We start from the raw sequence: 19,800 nt of genomic DNA, 5'->3' as shown, positions 1-19,800 counted from the left end.
AAGAAAGAAAAGAAAATCTGTACTTCACATTCTGTATTTAAAGGATTAGTTCACTTCATAATTAAATTTCCTGATAATTTACTCACCCCCATCTCAGCTAAGATGTTTATGTCTTTCTTTCTTCAGTCAAAAAGAAATTAAGTTTTTGAGGAAAACATTCCAGGATTTTTCTCCATATAGTGGACTTCAACAGTTGGGTTGAAGATCCAAATTGCCGTTTCAATGCAGCTTCAAGGGGGCTCTACATGATCCCAGATGAGGAATAATGGGAATAAGGGTGTTTTCTAATGAAATGATTGTTCATCTTCTAAAAAAAAAAAAAAAAGAAAGAAAGAAATATATATACTTTTAACCACAAATTCTCATTTTGCACTGCTCTGCGATGCGCCATGCATGACATAATCACGTTGGAAAGGTCACGCGTGACACTGAAACTGCAATTTAGACCTTCAGTCCGTTGTTCCTCACTGAAGTCCACTATATGGAGAAAATAGTTTTCTGGGTTCTCTACAGGGCTATAGAATAAAAAGTTCTTTGTTGAACTTGAAAAGTTTCTTCTTTGACATTAGAATTTAAAGCCCTTTTTGGTTATAAATGCAATCTTTGTTTTTAAATGAATACTGCACATTCATCATCCTTATAAAACATTTCTTCCGTGATTCAGGGTCTTTTCTGGGCTATAGATATGATTTCTCCAGTGTACGGTTCTCTGAACACAGCGCTGGGCTTTCCAACCTAAAAAACAAAGTATGCTTACCTACAGTTCAAACCGCACACAAAGGCCAGATTTCTTATGAAATGTTAGGGCAGTCTTAAAGCATAACTTACCTTTTCCCGCTGATTAATTCTCTTATACACAAATTCAGCGAAGGGTTTGCGTGGGATGTATTGTCCCTCGCCCGGCTTTGTGAAGAGTTGCCCGTTTTCATAAACCACCTTCCCTCTGGAGATCGTGACCACTGGAAGCCCGTGACACAGCATTCCCTCAAAGATGTTATAGTCCACAGCCTGGTGGTGAGTCTTTGCTGAAATCACTCTAAGAACAACACAAATGTATGCACAAATCAAACAAAAGACATTACAGGACATTAATAAGTATGAGATGACTTACTGATTTACATTTATACCATTATAATACATCAGCAGAGGAACATGTGAGTCCATTGACAGTGTGTGAAGTGGCAAATATAATGTTCTCCCCCCTATATCTGCTGTTCTCCATATTCAGCTTTTTTTAGCATGCTGTATCAGCATCGTTCAAATGAGGTCCATGTGGCCATCTGTCTCCAGAACTGAGACAAACTAGCTAGCAAAATCAAGTTTTCAAATGAAAATGACAGCTATTGGCTTAAAAAAATAATAATTTAGGAAGACAGCAAGTTGTCAATTATCATTGTGCAAGGGATATTAATTTTCTACGGTGTTAAACTTGACTAAGAATGTGTCTGTGTAGAAGTTTCCATTAATTCATTTATTATGAATAAAAATAAAAACTGCATACCTTATATACTCTGCTTTTTTATGGTTGCATCTATTATAATGCTGTGAAAGACAATAAATATTTAAAAAATGTAAAAATGATGAATGCTACTGTTCTAAAATTGAGGGTAAAGGTTGTACTGCTTGAAATATATTGCCTAAAATATTGCAAACTCATTTCTTATATTCTGACAGCTTATCTTTCACGGTCTTTTTTTCTTTTAAGTTGGAATGTGGTAATTAAATATTTATGTTGCTTGCAAAAAACAAAGAAAAAACCATCGAAATCGCAGGCTTCCCTACTATATAGTAGGCGAAAAACAGTACAAGAATGTCCAAATTCACAGTACTCATAAAAGAGTAGGCAAATAGACCCCAGATGACCTACTAAGATTCTGAAGTGTGCATATGATGGACATTTTACTACCCATGAGGCCATGAGAAAGGATTTATGAATAGATCTATGATTTATGAATGAATGATTCGCTGGTAGGTCAACATGGCGAATCCATCCATTACATTCATACTACACACATTCATACATAGAACATACTATTTTAGTGGTAGTGAAGTTCAAAATAAGTACCTACTCAAGAGAGTGCAATTTTGGACACAACCATAGACTCCTTGCTTTGTACAATGCTGATAAATGCACACGTGACCATTCATTAGATTGCTGCTACAGAACTACGATAAAGCTGATGTAACTTTTTCAGAGGTAAAATACTTTGTCAAAGGTTAATTTTCTTGAAAACTATGAACAATGTCTGTGTGGCACTATGAATAATTCCCTTATTTGTTTTGAGTGTCCTGTCCACTCCTAACACTGACCAATAGCGTGAGTTGGGGGCGGGACTTGTCTGTTTGTTCAATCAATGGCTGATGAGGGGCGTGTTCAGAAAACTGTTTTGAAAACTGCTTATTTTTGCAATTTTGAAGCTGGAAATTACCTCTATTTAAACTGGCAAATTAATTGTTTATTGTATTAATATTAATAAATATATATATATATAAAAAAATAACACTGTGGCTTTTAACAAAGCTTTGCTTTACGGAGACCCTAAAGAGACACGGTGAAGAATGCTTTAGCGTTCTCTCCCAAATATTTTGCATTTCCCCTAGAAACTTTTGCGTTCGCTCTCAAAATGTTGTGCGTTCCCCTGTGTGTTCACTCACAAAGAACACAAACGTTTTTGCGAGGGAATGCAGTTTCTCGGGGGAATGCAAAAGCATTTTCTTGAGAAAACATAAAAGTATTGACTTATTATTTGACCATGTCCTCTGCTAAGTTTCTCAGGAGAACAGCAACATTTTGCGAGTGCACGCAAAGTTTTTTTGGGTAAATGCAAAACATTTGCCAAATAATTTACCCTCCTATCTCATATTTTTTTCCACCATAATGTTTCCTGCTTTGCAGAGCTCATATATGGACATGGTGAAGAAAAAACATGAAAATTTATTTGTTAAAGGATTAGTTCACTTTCAAATAAACTTTTCCTGATAATTTACTCACCCTCATGTCATCCAAGATGTCCATGTCTTTCTTTCTTCAGTCGAAAAGAAATTAAGATTTTTGATGAAAACATTCCAGGATTATTCTCCTTATAATGGACTTCAATGGCCTCCAGATGGTTGAAGGTCAAAATTACAGTTTCATGCAGCTTCAAAGGGCTTTAAACGATACCAGATGAGGAATAAGGGTCTTATCTAGTGAAACAATCAGCCATTTTCTTTAAAAATACAACTGTATATGCTTTATAAACAACTTCAATTTACGGAATAAATGCAGCGCCAGTTCCGTTTTTTCCATAAGTTGAGTAGGGAAGGCGCAGGACATACAGCTTAATCTTTTTGAAGAATACAGAAAGCGGAAGCACTGGTAAGGTGATCATTTGTGTTTATAAAGCATATACAGTTGTATTTTTGTAGAAAATGACCGATCGTTTCACTAGATAAGACCCTTATTCCTCGTCTGGTATCGTTTAAAGCCCTTTGAAGCTGCACTGAAACTGTCATTTTGACCTTCAACCGTCTGGAGGCCATTGAAGTCAACTATAAGGAGAATAATCCTGGAATGTTTTCATCAAAAACCTTAATTTCTTTTCGACTGAAGAAAGACAGACATGAACATCTTGGATGACATGGGGGTGAGTAAATTATCAGGAAAATTTTATTTGAAAGTGAACTAATCCTTTAATGCTTTTGCGTTCTCTCGCAAATGTTTTGTGTCCCCCAGAAAAACTTTTTGCTTGCAAAGAACACAAAAGTTTTTGCGAAGGAACAAAGGTTTTGCGAGCGAATGCAAAGTTTCTCGAGGGGAGAAAGCAAAAGCATTGACTTATTATCTTTCCTCCCATCTCATATTTTTTTCCCCCACCATGCCCCCTGCTTCGAATTGTGCCTATGAATAACTCTTACCTGCGGCAAAATCATAATGCGTGGCCTCTCTTGGCTTTTTGCTTTATCTTGATAATTAACTGATGGATGGATAATTATGGAATCTCACAGCTGAATTAACGGTCAGTACAATCAATTGTGAGGCACAATATGGAAGGCCTTTAAATCTAAACATAAAATGAAAATATTGTAGTTAAATGTCATGCTTTCCATTATTTTCTGCTAAGAACATACATCCAGTTGACCCTAATTGTCTAATATAGACCAGGATACGTCACCAGTCTTGTTAGCGAGTCTTACACAAGAGCTCAGCTCTGATTAATGCAGCGCTGCTGTGCGCTAAATTTCAGCACATTTGTCCTCGCTGCTTAACTCACATCAGCGGTTGGTTATTTGCCTAGAGGGAGCTAGCCCAGATTCACGGGGAAAAGAAGCCGCAACGTGGCCCAATTACATAAGACCCAGGGCCGTCTGCCGTTTCCGTCCTCTCCTGTCATGCGTGAACTTTATAAACGACCTGTTTGAGCAGGAAGAACGCTTCACGTACTTCCATTTATGGTCACGTCTTTACAGCCAATCCGATTCGTCATCGCAACATCTGCAGTATGTCGAGCATCTATAGATCCTCACATGAACCTACATTCATGAATTTCACAGCGTTGTATAGCTCTTAAAGCGAACTTGCCAAAACCATTTCATGATTAATCTCACAAATTACCCTCATAATTACTCTCACGAATGTGACTACCCTCCAAAAAATGTGAGGTATATGGAATACATTTCTGAAATAAGGCAAGTACAAGGCTCATTTCAGCTGAATAACAAAAGCAGCAATTAAAGTGATGTACAATACAAGGCTCAACAACATTCAATTACAAATAAATTCAAGCAGTCATGAAATGAAGATATGTAAAAGCTGAAGCCCATGAAATGAGAAAACTGTATTTTGAATTATAAGATCAAGACATAATGGCACATTATTGTGTAACACTGAGGCATTGCTTTTGGGATTTTCATGTGAAGTATGCAAAATGGTTTTGATTTTGTTAACAATGAAGTGTAAATGTGTCAGAATTGCAACAGTAACTTGTTGTATTGTTATTTTGATGAGTGCTGCTTGCGTGTGCAAAAAGTAGACTGATGTTGTGACTGGTTGCCAGGGTGTTGTTCTGTGGTTGCTAGGGTGTTGAGGATGGTTTCTAAGAGATTGCGTACAGGTAAATAAGCCCACCCCCAGTCTCTGTTCTGTTCTGTAAATATGGCTCTTTCAATAAGTCTATGGAACATTTTCTCCTGTTTATTAATCCACCTGGTGGAAACTAAGTTTGATCAGTTAGAAAAGGTTTAAAAAAAGTAAAAGCACACATCTCCTCTAAAAGCTGTAGAATATGAGATATAATTTGCGACCCAATACTTACAGTATAGGCTTAGTGGTTTGTTCCAATGCCTAACCCTAAGTATTCCTGACCTATTTCACTAGTAAATTCAATGTATTTCAAGTACATTTTGTATTCACATTGGCCAGTGTCTGTTAGAAGTGTCTGCACAATGAAGCATGGCTCATTATTCATTAGAGCATGTAAATGAGGTCACATGTAGTTTTCTAGGCTGTTATGAGTTACCTGGTGGCCTTTGGGTCCCATATGACCAGATCTGCATCAGAGCCTTTAGCAATTCTCCCTTTTCGAGGATAAAGGTTGAAGATTTTTGCTGCGTTGGTACTGGTGACAGCTACAAACCGGTTTTCATCCATTTTTCCGCTGTGCTGGGGAAAATAAAACATAAATTGTGTTATTTTTGTAACCGCTTCACCTCACGTCAAAGAATGAGAAAGCCAAAGGCCAGAGCAGCACTGAGACTAGATAGATAGATAGATAGATAGATAGATAGATAGATAGATAGATAGATAGATAGATAGATAGATAGATAGATAGATAGATAGATAGACTGTAAAACTCAGTAAGTTCAGAATACTCAAAACATTTAAGTAAACTAACATTTTAAGTTAACTAAAGCATGCATATTATTTTCCTGCAAGTATCTATGAAAGTAAAATGTTTCGGTAAATAAGCAAGTCTTTCTATTATGGAAATGTGAGAATGAAGGAATCATTGCTATCAGAGGCACCGACCACTCCCTTCTCCCATATAACAGACATCCTGTCTTCAACACCATTGACTCCGTTTGGGATTCTGGTAAAGTCGTCTTTCCCAAGGGCTTTCTGGCACACCGAGAATGTGCAGTTATCCGTTCCTGTTACGCTTAGATCGTCACTGTAAGATAATGCACATTATTATAATATACTATCATCATGTCATGCAAGTTTGGACGTAGATGTTAAGTGAATAAAGAGATCATGGAAGTTCCCACATACTTGGCCAGCAGATCCATCAGATATCCAGGGGTGCTGGGATCTGGTCTCAAGGGTGGGCCCATGACAAAACCAGCAGCATGAGCCCAATTCTTATGCCAATAGTGAGTGCCATCTGTGCCCAGTCCAGCCGCAATGGGCTCTCCAAACACCACTCGACCTGATGAGAAACAAGATTAAGGATCAGTTTTGAGTGTTTGATAAAACATTAGAAATGTAAAAATCAAACAGAATCAGTTTAAAGGTGTCAGCTCACCTTAGTCTAAATGTAAATGTAATAAAATCAACATTAAAATTGTGTTAATTCATCAAAGTGTATCACATTTTCCACAAAAATATTAAGTAGTACTGAAAACACTGAACTGTTTTCTACGGAAGAGGATTAGGGCCAAGCAATAATTAAAAAATAAAACCATCTCGAGATTAAAGTTGTTAAATTTCGAGAAAAAAGTCGAGATAAAATGTTGAGAATAAACTTGTTAAATTACGAGAAAAAATAATTAAATTATGAGAAAAAGTTGTTAAATTACGAGAACAAATTCGTTAAATTATGAGAAAAATGACGTTAAATTTTGAGAAAAAAGTCGAGATAAAATGTTGAGAATAAAGTCATCAGATTACGAGAAAAAAGTTGTTAAATTACGAGAACAAATTTGTTAAATTATGAGAAAAATGTCGTTAAATTTCGAGAAAAAAGTCGAAATAAAATGTTGAGAATAAAGTCATCAAATTACGAGAAAAAAGTCATTAAATTACGAGAACAAATCAAATAAATTTAGCCCTGGTCAGCACACTTTTTCAAAAACGTTAAAGTCGTTTCAAAGGAGAAGCAATTTATTAATATGACTTTTTTCTTCTTCTTCTTCTTCTTCTTTTTTTTTTTTTTTTTTGGAATAGCGTACACCAATAAATTGTTCACAACAAGACCAGGAACATATATTAAAAAAGGAAATGGTCAGTTTTGATGTCATATTGACTGTAAAGTTTCCAGATTGCTCTGATCTGGTGGAGCAGTCACACAATCAACTTCATGATTTGCACCACAAAATTCATGAAAAACCTCAAATCCAGACTTGTATGCTTTTAAAACTTTTCTGCTGTGAATAATAATCTTGTCTTGTCTTATCCCAGCTCACTCACCATTTCTGCGTGCATTAGCCACCACCTTCGCTGCAGATTTGCTCATGACGTGCACCACGTAGAGCGGGCAGTTGGCGGCATGGGCGATGGTAATGGCGCGCTGTGTGGCCTCCGCCTCCACTTCCTCCGGACGGCACATCTCATGGCCCTCAGGACCCGTGATGCCCAGAGAGAGCATACGCTTAGCACCCTGTGTGAGCACACACACAAATCAGCCTTCATAGAAAGGGACTATTTAAAATCAGATCTCTACAGTATATGCTCTGCGAGACAAGCATCGACTGTGTCTCAGCACGCTACATCAGCATGAAATTCTTCAGATTTAGCATCTATAATACATAGCTTCCTATTACAACTAACTATATTAGCATTTCTGAAGGAAATAGTGCTTGCAAAGCAGGAAAAGAATAGTAAAACAGATATTTATATTTTCCAAAGGAAACAGGAGTGGCGCTTGCCTAGCAAAACTCGCTGCCACAATCCTAAGGTTTTTATATGTTTATAAGGCCATTCTTGTAATGTCTTGTTTGGAGGCTTTTTTATAGATTTCATTTCTCTCTCTCTCTCTGTCACACTCTCTTGGTGCTGTTTGGAATGTAAAACCCACTAATAGGTTAATTAATGTGCATAGGGATAATTAATGAAGGCAGATTTTACAGGTAACTAAGAGACTTTTACCAAAAAAGAGTTTGTTAATTTCTGGGAAAGGGGAAAGAGAAAAGAGAGATTGGCTGCATCCAAAATAACATATACTGCTTAATATACATAATTCCCTACTATATAGTAGGCCGAAAACAATATGTGACAAGAGTAGTATGTCCAAATTCACAGTATTCATAGGCAAAAAGTACCTGGATGACCTACTACTTCTAGCGAAATTCTGAAGTGTGCATCCGATGAACACTTTACTATCCCATGAGGCCACAGGAGAGAATTTATGAATGGCAGTGAAGTGACGCAACTGACCCTGGTAGGTCACGTGATAATGACAACATGGTGAATGAAGTATGTCCAGATTACTTTCATACTACACACATTCATACTACTGTAGCAAAAACCCATTCAAAAATCCCCTAGACTTTACGGCGTTAGAACCGGAAGTCCTAAAATGCTAACTCGCTTCCGGGTTTCGCTTCCAGCCTACAAAAATGTGTCATCCCTGAGGCACTCTATAGCCAACAACCTGTTGGTTGGAGCTTATGACTTGGGTGTAGAAGTTGAAAGAAAAAAAAATCCTTTGTCCTTTCAGGGCTTGGGACCTAATAGTAGTGAAAAAACATGCCAAAAACAGATCCATGTGCCTTTATCCACTGATCTATAATATTTATATTTAATTTATATAGCCTAGATCAAATTAAATGAACATATTTAAAGAGGCTTGCACAGTCAAGACTACTCTATTGGCGCCTTTACACTGCATGGTACGGTTTGGTATTGCTCACTTAGGCATACTTTTTGGAGCTTTTCCACTGCATGGGATGGTTTGCTTAAATAGTACGTAGTATGTTTTAAGTTTTCAGTTCATTATGCAACGGTGGCGGAAGCAGAGGGTCATTAATGGAAAACACTGAATGACTGTATAGCGGATACATGTGCTAAAGTTGTCATATCGGTTGTTATATAACAAAACGTATATAACGTAACGTTACCAGGTTACTTACGTAACCTCGGTTCCCTGAGAGATAAGGGAACGAGTATTGCGTTGCGAAGATATGAGAAAACTCATTTTCTCGAGAAAATAACGGCCATGGTGTGCAAAGCAGAAGCAGCCTGGACAGCGGCGGAGTGTGCACGATCCGGGAGTGCTGAAGACGTTCTGTGCTTTGGCCGCTCTGTATATTGAGTGCGCGCGCGCGGCCGGGGTTTCTCTCTCACTTCTGACACGCAACTGACGTATCACGTGCAAGGTTTTGAGCCAATCAACGATCAGAGAATACTGCAGTGAGAACGTTGTAAGGAGATGTAACAGCTGTGGGCCTTAAACTCCTCTCCTGTCATTAATACGCTGTGGTTTGGGCTGCGTTCCAGTTCAGTTTTTAAATGCCCTTCCCTCGCTAACTTCACTCGGTCTCGTTGACTCGGATGTACGTCATTGCTTACGTTGCACGAGTGCCCACTTCTGGCGGAACCTTTGTATGGGCTGAACTGGAACGTCCTAAGCCCTTGATCACTTGGAATCCGCAATGGAGCTGATTTATTATTTATTTTTTCCCCTTACAAAATTGTTTAATACAGCATTCTATATGTATATATGTGTGTTTTAAATGTTTAAAAAATAATCAATATATCATAGAGTTGTTTGTGGTGGGGTAAAGTAAACGCGATATGCGGCGACGTCACAATCGTGTTGTATTGTGGGTTATGGAGCTGCCTGAAGTGTACATATGAAGTAGACTCGCTCCCTCGGTCAAAATCGAGGGAGCGAGGGTCTGTCCATATAAACTTCCCTCGTCCACTTCACGAAGTGGAACGCACTTCAAAATGGCGGCAGGGATTCCCCCGAGGGGAAGTGTTTAGGGAAGTTCGCAAGTGCGTGTCTAAAACCGAACTGGAACGCAGCCCTAGTCATCAACAGAAAGTAACGGATTGAGAGGGGAGAAGAATGGATTTTGGCGTGACATTTCTTGCGTGTGCGTGAGAGCGTGAGATTGATGCTGAAAGCGTGAATGTCACGCCAGATGCGTGAGAGTTGGCAACCCTGCTCAGAGAAGCTGTCAACCTCAGCTGTCAATCATGATGCCACACCCCCGTTTTTATAGCATCAATTAACTAACTAAAAACCAAACTTATTTAAAGAACGAACACTTAAATTAACACAAGTGTGTTAGTTTTCAATTGTATAGTAAAATTCCATCAAACTGAATTGAATAATCCTTATGATACATAATATTAATATTATGGATTAAGAATTTTCAAATGAGTTAAAAAAAAAGATCTTATTAAGACATTTTATATAAATCTTAAAAGAACAATTGGGAAAGAACCATTTAGTTGTGATTCATATTCATAAATACAAACATTTTGACTTTTTTTTTTTTTTGATCTATATGTGAATCACATATACACTGAAACGGTCCATCCCCTTGTCCATTAAGATTTATAGGCAACAAAATGTTTGATTAAGCTTTTGTTACTCATTTAAAATTCTTAATTCATAGCTAATATAGCCTATGGCCTATGGATAATTTGATGGATTCAATTTTTACTAAACAATTGGAATTAGTAAATCTTTTAAAAAAGGCTTACATTTTATTTTCGATATCACATTACACAACATTAGAATTAGATATATATTCCATAAAACATTAAATATGAGTAGCCTAAAGACTGTACAAATTAAACAATAATAAATTTGTTAAAATAAGGAAATATTTACAGCCCATAGTTGATTATTCAAAAGTCTTCATCATCTTCATCTTAAAAGAGTCCTGGTTTGAGTGCAATGATTGGACAGATTGGAGATTAATCATAATCATAATCATAAAAATGCCTCCACAACAAAAAGTATAAGGTCAAAAAAGTACATTTTGTATTCCGATTATTCCGGCAGTTACTTGAACTGCATGCAGATCCTATTTTATCTCATGTCTTGGCGACACCATGCGTGGACAGTTGCTTCGCTCAGTTGAATGTTGTTATATGCTATCTATGAATTTAATGATATATCTCGTTATAATGGAAAACATATTGTTTAAATGAGAAAACGTTGTTTTAACGACATAACATCTAGTCGTGACCATAGACTGTAAATTAAGATGGACGACGCGACGCCGCTTCCTTCCATTGTAATGAACTGAAGGTAAAACGGACGATGATGGGCGTTGACATGTTGAAACCTGGGCATGCGCAGAAAGACTCGTCAGTGAAACCAGGAGGCGGAGTCGCGGTATCAAACTTCCGCCCAGACGTCTGCGTCACCAAGATCAGATCATTTGTTTTATTATCTATTGTTTATTATTTTCTTTTCCTCCTCCCTTTTTCATTTGGCTTAAACGATGCTAATTACATCTGGCAATAAGGAATTTACATTTATTTGAATGTTTATTAAAGCACATTGTTCAGTTTTAAACGAAATTACTCATAACTAGGTCAAAACAACATATCGTAATTGATGTATTTTAAATAAATTAATTATACACAAATTAAAATTATACTTGTGAAAAAATATTCTGTTTCTACAGCAATATTTTCGAAACCTCGGTAAAGTTGAACTAACTCTACAGCAGATCGATTGCTGTAACGTTAGACAGTGCTCTTTAATTAACCAGAGTAGGATTAGTTTTGTCCTGATAATTATTATTTTATACCCATAAAGATAATTAGTAACTGCCAGATTATGATCACCTGCTTTTTCCGTCATGGCTAACATTAGCCGTGTTATCTTGGCTAATAACATTTAGCTTATAAAGCCCACATTTAACGTGACCGAAAAAAACTCAGTGATCCGTCAAATCTGTAGGTCGGTTAGGACAGTTTACTGCTGAACAACAACTTTTGTCAGTGAGAAATAAGACAGAAATCGAAAAATAATAGTTATTTATTCATCTTCAATCTCCCCTCAAAGCTCCGACAGTCCTCAGAGAAGCTGTCAATCAACTGTAAATCGTGACGACACGCCCCGTTTCTATAGCACCAAATTGCTTGCAAAAATCAAACTGATCACAAAAATGAACTATTGAATATATATCAGCATGATAACAACTACCTTAAATGACCAAAACCATCTTTCGGAAATTTTTATTGTATGTGTAATTAATTTTTTGTTATTTTGACAAGTGCCATTAGTTTGCATTGAGAGGGCGGGTTTATGACTTGTACTGCATCCAGCCACCAGGGGGCGATCAAAGAGCCCGCGGCTACACTTTTCAGGACGTATGAGACACACCCGGTTGTGACTGAGTGGAAACAATAATATGTGTCAGAAACAATAACTTTTGCTTAATTTCTTCGAATGAAGTGGAAACAGACTGAACATGCCTGATCGTTGTTTATTGTTTTCTTTTACAGCAAAATGTTGTTGTTGTTTGTTTGTTTTTGTTTTTTTACAGAAAAATTGCTCAAATCGTTTTTATAGGAGATCTTTGCCAACATCTTTAAGTTTTTCACCAGTTTAGTCACCATGTCAGAGACAAACATGACCTGATCTTTTCTTGGACATGAGAATATTCAGTATTGTCAAACTATTATTATGAAATGATGTCAATGCAGTATCAATAAGTTGTTTTATAGAAGCATTTATTTTAATAAACAAACAGTAAGACAAATTTAATGATCAAGACATCTTTGTGCAAAAAATGCTAATTTATATAACTAAAAAAATGATAAGAAGGTTAACGCACATTTTATAAAATCTGATTAATGAAACTATTTCTATTGTCATAATTAAACATAAGTTGAAAGAATGGCTTGTTTATAAAAAAAAAAAAAAAAAAAAAAAGATCTCTGCTTCCCTAAGTTTGATTGCTCTCATCACATTATACACATTTTTCTCTTTCAGTGATCTGTATAATCACAGTACAAAACCTCAGTAAATATCAGACACTGTCCTTCTCCTTGGAAAAAAAAATTCCACAGGTGGGAATAAACAGGTTTGACAGGAAAAAAAAAAAGTCTTTGCAAGTAAAAAGTCTTTGTATGTTTGATCTCTTTCAGACATAGGCTTTGCAACAGACCGTGGCTGAGAATACTTGATGCCATAGTTGTCGTCCTTAGGTGAGCTTGCAGGAGCTACACAGTATACCTCCTCCCAGGATCAGCAGTGCAGCTGCACCCCATCCAATATAGAGAGAAGCCCCAATCTCCCTTCTTTGGGCATCTGTGAGCAAGGGATTGTAGAAATCCCTGATGATGGTGTTAACTGACCAACAGACGGGGACCAGAACCAACACTCCAGCAACAATGAAGATTATACCACTAGCGATAGCCACCTTTGCCTTTGTGTCTTCCTTCTCGACAAAGCTGGTACATTTTCCTCCAGCAATTCCCAGGATGATCCCAAAGATGCACACAATGATGGCGATGATCACAAGTGCCCGAGCAGCCTGCAAGTCCTGAGGTAAGGCCAAGACGGAGTCATAGATTTTGCACTGCATTTGTCCTGTGCTTTGTATCACACAGTTCATCCACAAGCCCTCCCAGACAGTCTGCGCAGTAACGATATTGGCTCCAATGAATGATGTCACCTTCCATATAGGAAGGGCACAAGTCACAATAGCTCCTATGAAACCAATAATGCCTAGGGACATGCCCAGCATCTGTAGACACTTAGACACCATTGTTTCTTGTTTGCTTGGCTTCGATGGATTGAAAGTGTTTGCTCATCACTTTATCATAGAAATGACTTCTTTTTCAAACCTTCAGAGTTTTAAGATTTTCTCTAAAGGGAGGAGTCCAAGTTGGATAGATCTGAAACAAGTTTAAACCTGACCAGGAACGGCCCCTCCCCCTGAGTGCGGCGAGGAAGGAACTGCACGAATGCTTCCTCAGACTTCTTCACCTCCCGAAACTTGTTGACGACTGTGTTGACGGAGTCGCCAAACAGGCCGGAAGGTGTCACTGGCGCATCAAGCATAAAGACGCGTTCTTTGTCTTAGATGCCAGTGAGATTGAGCCACAGGTGCCTCTCCGTGCTGACCATAGCAGCCATAGAACGGCCGATAGCACGGGCTGTCTGCTTGGTGGCACGGAGAGACAGATCTGTGGCACGACAAAGTTCTGAGAATGCTTCCTCGTCGATCTCAAACCAGTTTAAACCTGACCAGATTCCACAGCAGGAAAGGTGGATACAGCAAGATTAAACAAGAAACGCCCCGGGTTACCCCCCGTCCTTCTTGGGAAATAGGAAGTATCTGCTGTAATAACCTGACTATCTCTCTAGAGGGGAAACACGTTCTATAGCCCCTTTCTCCAGCAGAGATTGCAGCTCTTGTGACAGTGATGTCGTTTCCCCCGGCTTCACGGTAGTGGAGACCACGCCGTTGAAACGCGGAGGACGACAAATAAATTGGATTCTGTATCCTAATTCTACTGTCTTTAGAACCCACGCAAATACCCCTGGTAGTAGTTTCCATGCTGCCAGGTTTTCTGAAATGGGCACTAATTTTGATACTTCCCTTTGAGGGGATGTTAGGTGTTAATGTAACACCTAACATTTAGCTGGAAACCGTTGCCCCCCGAAGCAGATGAGAACAGATGAGAGAAAAGTTCTGCGCACTGCCTATCGAATCTAACTCCTCACAGAGTAGAGGAAAGAAAGATGACAGGGCTTGCTTTTTTACAGACTGTAATAGCACTGTTTGAAACACACAGACTTTACACACAACTTCACAGAGTGGACTCTGAAGACAAAAGACCTTCTGATGCACAGGTGGCACATCTAATTATAGCCTCGCTACGACACATTCCAATGACGTCACGCAAGGCTATAAATATAGGTCAATTTCATTGACATTGTTTTACACATATGGGAACGTCTTTAGTCATTCCCATAGCGCTGAATAAAGCGCAGCTGAGAGTGTAGCCTTTGAAAGGGAACTATCAAATACAAACGGACCAAGTCATCACGGAAAGGATTAGGTAGATATAAATCACAGGCATTTATAGTGTTTTAGTGAAGATGTTTTTAGCTTAGGTTAGGGGTGGCAAAAATATCATATCACGATTTTTTTCAGGAAAATCACGATTCACTTTGATATTTAGGCCAAAGTGGCGAAGATAAAAATCTTTGTCATTATTTTTTATTTGTTATTATTTGTTAACACTAGACATACATTATACATTGATTCTTAATAAAGCTAATGTATTAAAGTTCTCAGTCAAGAGCAGTGTGTGATTTTCTCTTTAGGGATAATTAGGGATAGGGATAGCACACGAAAGAAAAGTTTAACCCGGCAAGGCAGGGCACATGAAATAATGAACTTTTGTGGATTGAAGTGTCCCGCAAATATTACTCTACCGCTGCGTTAAAATGTGATGCGAATGTACACTTTTTTTTAAACTGGTTATACTCAGGTAAACAACACACAGCAGTGTTACGTCACCGTTCGTTTCTCAAGTTGCGGCAAATAAATTTGGAAATTTTAGGGACACCATGGAGTCCACTGGAAATCCAAGATATCTGACTTCCTGTTGGAGGATTCCTGTTGGCATGCAGCGATGATGAGCACCACCCACCTCGGTGGCTTCAGGAAAACTGTGCACAATGGGCAATATGCATTTAAACCAGGTAAATGTAAAAGAACTGTCAAAGTTGTTTGAATACACCACATTTACTGCAGCCACATGGTGCCACTATGACCATGAACCACAACAGCCACATTCATGAGATAATTTTAAATTGCATGAATTTCATGTCATAGGATGTCATAGGTCACTTTGAAATGAGTGCAAAGTTGTCTTTTGCCGCTAGAAATTTATCTTAATGTCTTTTTACAATTGTATTATACTAATTATTAAACTTCTTATATATGTAAAACTGTGTTGTCAGTGAACTGGTTCTATGCCTTTATTTTGTTATTTAAACTAGAAAAACAAGACAAGGCCAGAGCAATGAAAGAGTTACTTTAACTAAAGTTAACTTTAAAACTTAACTTTAAAACTGAGTTAGTCTCAAAAACACCCAAAAATAATATTAAAGTTTGATGCAACAGTATTTAAGATATCAATAATCCTTTTACAGGTGTACATCTGCCATGTCGCGACATTATTCTTATGAAGTTAAAAGCAAATCAGGTAAAAGTAGGAGGGTGATCTCAAAGCATTTTGAAAGTGACACACTTCCTCCTGCCAGTTGGTGGCACTACGACTTTGACTCACAATAGTCACATCCATGTGATCAGCCTCCTTCAATGAACATATAGCTGAAGTTTCATCAAATTAGTTAATGTATACAGAAGTTATAACACACTTTCTGTTTCCCTTTATCAAAAGTCCGTCAACAGTTTAGCATCCTCAAAGTCTTGGCTTCATGTTGACTGAGTTTGGAAGTAACTGGTTACTTCCAAACTCAACCCGGAAGTTAGCGGCGCACGGGTTCCCTCGATTGAAAGCCTATGCATTTTTCCTATAGACTTTTGGAAAATCGCAGAAAATAAGCTCTGTGTTTAACAAAGGGTTATGACACTTACACGTTTTGTCTATCAAGATAATCTTTACAAGTTAACACAAAATTTATAGATTTTGAAGCCTAAATAAAGTCGTCAGATATAAAAGGCTAACAGTAGGCTATAAACGGACTACAGCACACCATGGTCACGGATCAACATCACCACCACCAAGCTTCCTCAAACTTTATTTAGAAAACAACTTTATTTATAAACATGCTCGCTGATTATGATCTGTGCTGTTATGAATACTTTTCCACTTTTTCAATAAGTACCTACTCAAAAGAGTATTGCTGTGTCCAAAATCAAATACTTCCCTACTATACAGTATACGAAAAACAGTATGCCAACAGAGTACTACATAGTATTTGAAAAACAGTAGGCAAAAAGTCCCCTGATGACCTACTACTTCCAACAAGGTTCTGATGTACACATTCAATGGACAAATTACTATCCCATGAGGCCACGGGAGAGGATTTTTGACCAAGCAGCACTTGCCCCCCATTGACTACCATAGTATTTTTTTTCCCCCTACTATGATAATCAATGGGGGGCAAGATCTGCTTGGGTACAAACATTCTTCCAAATATCTTCCTTTGAGTACAGCAGAACAAAGAATGTTATACAGGTTTGAAACAACTTGAGGGTGAGTAAATGATGAGAGAATTTTCATTTTTGGGTGAACTATCCCTTTAAGAAATCCAGAACCTGAAGGAAAGCTGTCTGTCTTTAGAATTCTGAGTAAGAGATGTCTTTTATCCTTTGACAAGTCTGGTCTTGATCAATTCTATCCTACCTGAGGCACCAATTTATTTTACACCTCCTCTCCCCCTACACAAGTTTGCTCTAGTATTTATGAAACTATAAATACAGCCACCCTTCATTAAACCTCAGTCATGTATTTGGTGCCCTCCAGTGGAATCATATTTCACACATTTCTTGGGACTTACTATAAGAATGTCAGGATGGCAAATGTATTTCAGTTAAAGTAAACATTATCATTATGATTTGCCTTAATTTGTACTTTTAAAGGCATATTATAATAAACTCCTCCATTGAACTCTGACCACTCTAACACTAACATGACACATCTGGTTCTTTCTTAGGCTTTTTGCTGCATTGGGCAATTGACAGTCTAAAAATGAATGCTGTCAGTATTTAAGTCTTAAAAATAGCTAGTTGTTATTATTAGTGTCTTAACACAATGATCACATGGAAAAAAACATTTATAACAGTTTTTAACAGAACATTTGAACTTTTGACCAGCATATAACATGTAAAAATGCCACTTCATGTTAGTTTAAAGGCACAGGCCAGTTCTTGTGCAACATGACCTGTTTGTTTAGAGCTTGATCAGCTTTACATTTAAAGAATGATTTACAAAAAACACCCGCACATCGGTTTACTCATGGTGAAGTTTAACTCAGAGAGCGTTGAGGTAAAAAAAAAAAACCTTTGCACAAAGATCATTCATTTTCTATCCATGATAGTTTCCTGAATTTGAATGTTAGCAAACAAGATGCAGACTTGTAATTTGAAGATATAGGCCTAAATATAAATTCAGAACACTTCTCACCTCTGCAATAAGGTCTCCATTCTCTGCATGGACTTGAGCTATTGCTCCCATTTCTTTACACTGTGAGAATACAGCATAGAGCTCATGGTCGCGCAGCATGAAGACATCTTTGTAGGCCATGAACATCTTAAAAGAGTTGACACCTTTTTCATGCACAAGAGTCTCCATTTCCTTCTTGACCTAAAGAAAGTCCCATATTTATATGTTAGTGTTCATCTAGATAGATAGATCATATCATTTTAAAAATGGATTTGTCAAATGTTCTTCTTTTACAGTTTTTTATAGTATAGACAAATGACTTATAGTGCAACTTTCATAACTAATATTCATATATAAATATTATTTAATACTATATTGCATTTACATTTAATCATTTTGCAGACACTCTTATCCAAAGTGACTTACAAATGAGAACAATAGAAGCAATCAAACCAACAATAGGGCAACAATATGTAAGTGCTGTAACTATTCTCAGTTAGTCTAGCACAGTAAAGCAAGTTTTTTTGGGGGGGTAGTAGCCATACAGTGTCATCCCACCAGGTTACAGCCATATGAAGGGAGTAATCGCAGCAGACTTTGGGGTCAGCTGTCCTTCTCCACCGCTCATAGGCTTCCAAGAGTGAACACCCCTTCTGTTGGATGACAAAGTCCAGGATCATGGTGGTGCCTCCTGCGACTGCGGCCTGTGGACACACATTATTATGTAGGGATGTAAAAAAAAAAAAAAAAATTAGTAATGCAGTTAATATGATTAGGGTTTTAAATATACAAAATTCAATAATGGATTTCCCCAAATGACAAGTTAGCATTACATCAGTTAGTATCACCAGACTATAATGTCATCAGTGGGGCTCCAGACAGTGAATAAAAAAGTATATCTCATTTAAGTTTAACTATCTACAACTTTTGCCTCAATAAACTCCTAATTACTGCTTATTAATAGTTAGTAAGGTATTGTTTGGGTATAGAATATGGTCATGCAGAATAAGGCTTTAATATGTGCTTTATAAGTAGGCTACAAGTAAACAGCCAATATCCTAGTAAAGTGTTATCTTAAATGTGTTGGTGCATTCCAATAATAGAATCAATTACAACGAATCATTCACAAATGAAACAATAATGGATGCACATAACATATCTGATGAGTTGTATTTACCTTGGTACCTGTCTGAAAGTCATCCACAGCTGTGGTGCCCATGAACGACAGCTCCATGTGTGTGTGCGTGTCTATTCCACCCGGCAGCACGAGTCTGTCTGTGGCATCAATGACCCGCGTGCCAGCTGCTACCTGCAGATCTGAGCCAACTGCACTGATAACTCCATCTTCAATATACACGTCTGCCATCACAGAGAAGTCCTCATTTACCACCTTCCCTCCTTTAATCAAGGTTGGCATATTTTCTATTGACTAAATAACTAATGCACAAACGCGTAAAAAGAGTCCTAATTATGTTCTATAGATGAATTTGTTGCTTCGGCACACAAGCACAATCTCTAGAAGCATTAATCGGTGTGTCTGTCAACGTTGAATTAGAAGTGAGGTCTGTGGAAGCTCTCTGTCTCTCTCTTCTCTAGGTGTTTTTTTTTAAACCTCACGCCCATTTCATTGCGAAACATGCCCGACCGACCTGTCCAGCCTGTTTCTGACAGGATGAGCATGATTTATCTGAGCTCGTTTAAATGAACAGGTTCAAAATCGATTCATCACTCAAAGTGTTCCCAGAACCCACCATTTT

At 37.7% G+C, this 19,800-nt stretch overlaps 2 protein-coding genes across 2 annotated transcripts; both read right to left on the bottom strand.

Annotated features, from left to right (window-relative positions):
• Window positions 1-599: 599 nt before the first annotated feature.
• On the bottom strand, window positions 600-19,589 carry dpys (dihydropyrimidinase). Its single transcript, XM_067410708.1, has 9 exons — window positions 19,221-19,589; window positions 18,589-18,747; window positions 18,065-18,244; window positions 7,388-7,577; window positions 6,251-6,407; window positions 6,008-6,149; window positions 5,499-5,641; window positions 829-1,036; window positions 600-735 (listed from the first exon to the last, which is right to left on the bottom strand). Exons 1-9 carry the CDS (start codon window positions 19,458-19,460, stop codon window positions 661-663), a joined length of 1,494 nt encoding a protein of 497 aa, XP_067266809.1. The 5' UTR covers window positions 19,461-19,589; the 3' UTR covers window positions 600-660.
• Window positions 13,005-13,662, bottom strand: LOC137036508 (claudin-4-like). Its single transcript, XM_067410730.1, has one exon. It carries the CDS (start codon window positions 13,660-13,662, stop codon window positions 13,096-13,098), a length of 567 nt encoding a protein of 188 aa, XP_067266831.1. The 3' UTR covers window positions 13,005-13,095.
• Window positions 19,590-19,800: the final 211 nt, after the last annotated feature.

This window comes from Chanodichthys erythropterus, chromosome 2 (assembly GCF_024489055.1).
Source record: "Chanodichthys erythropterus isolate Z2021 chromosome 2, ASM2448905v1, whole genome shotgun sequence".
Classification (NCBI taxonomy): Eukaryota; Metazoa; Chordata; class Actinopteri; order Cypriniformes; family Xenocyprididae; genus Chanodichthys; species Chanodichthys erythropterus.
Note: the sequence above shows the minus strand (reverse complement) of the source record. Positions and strands in the feature narration are given on the sequence as shown.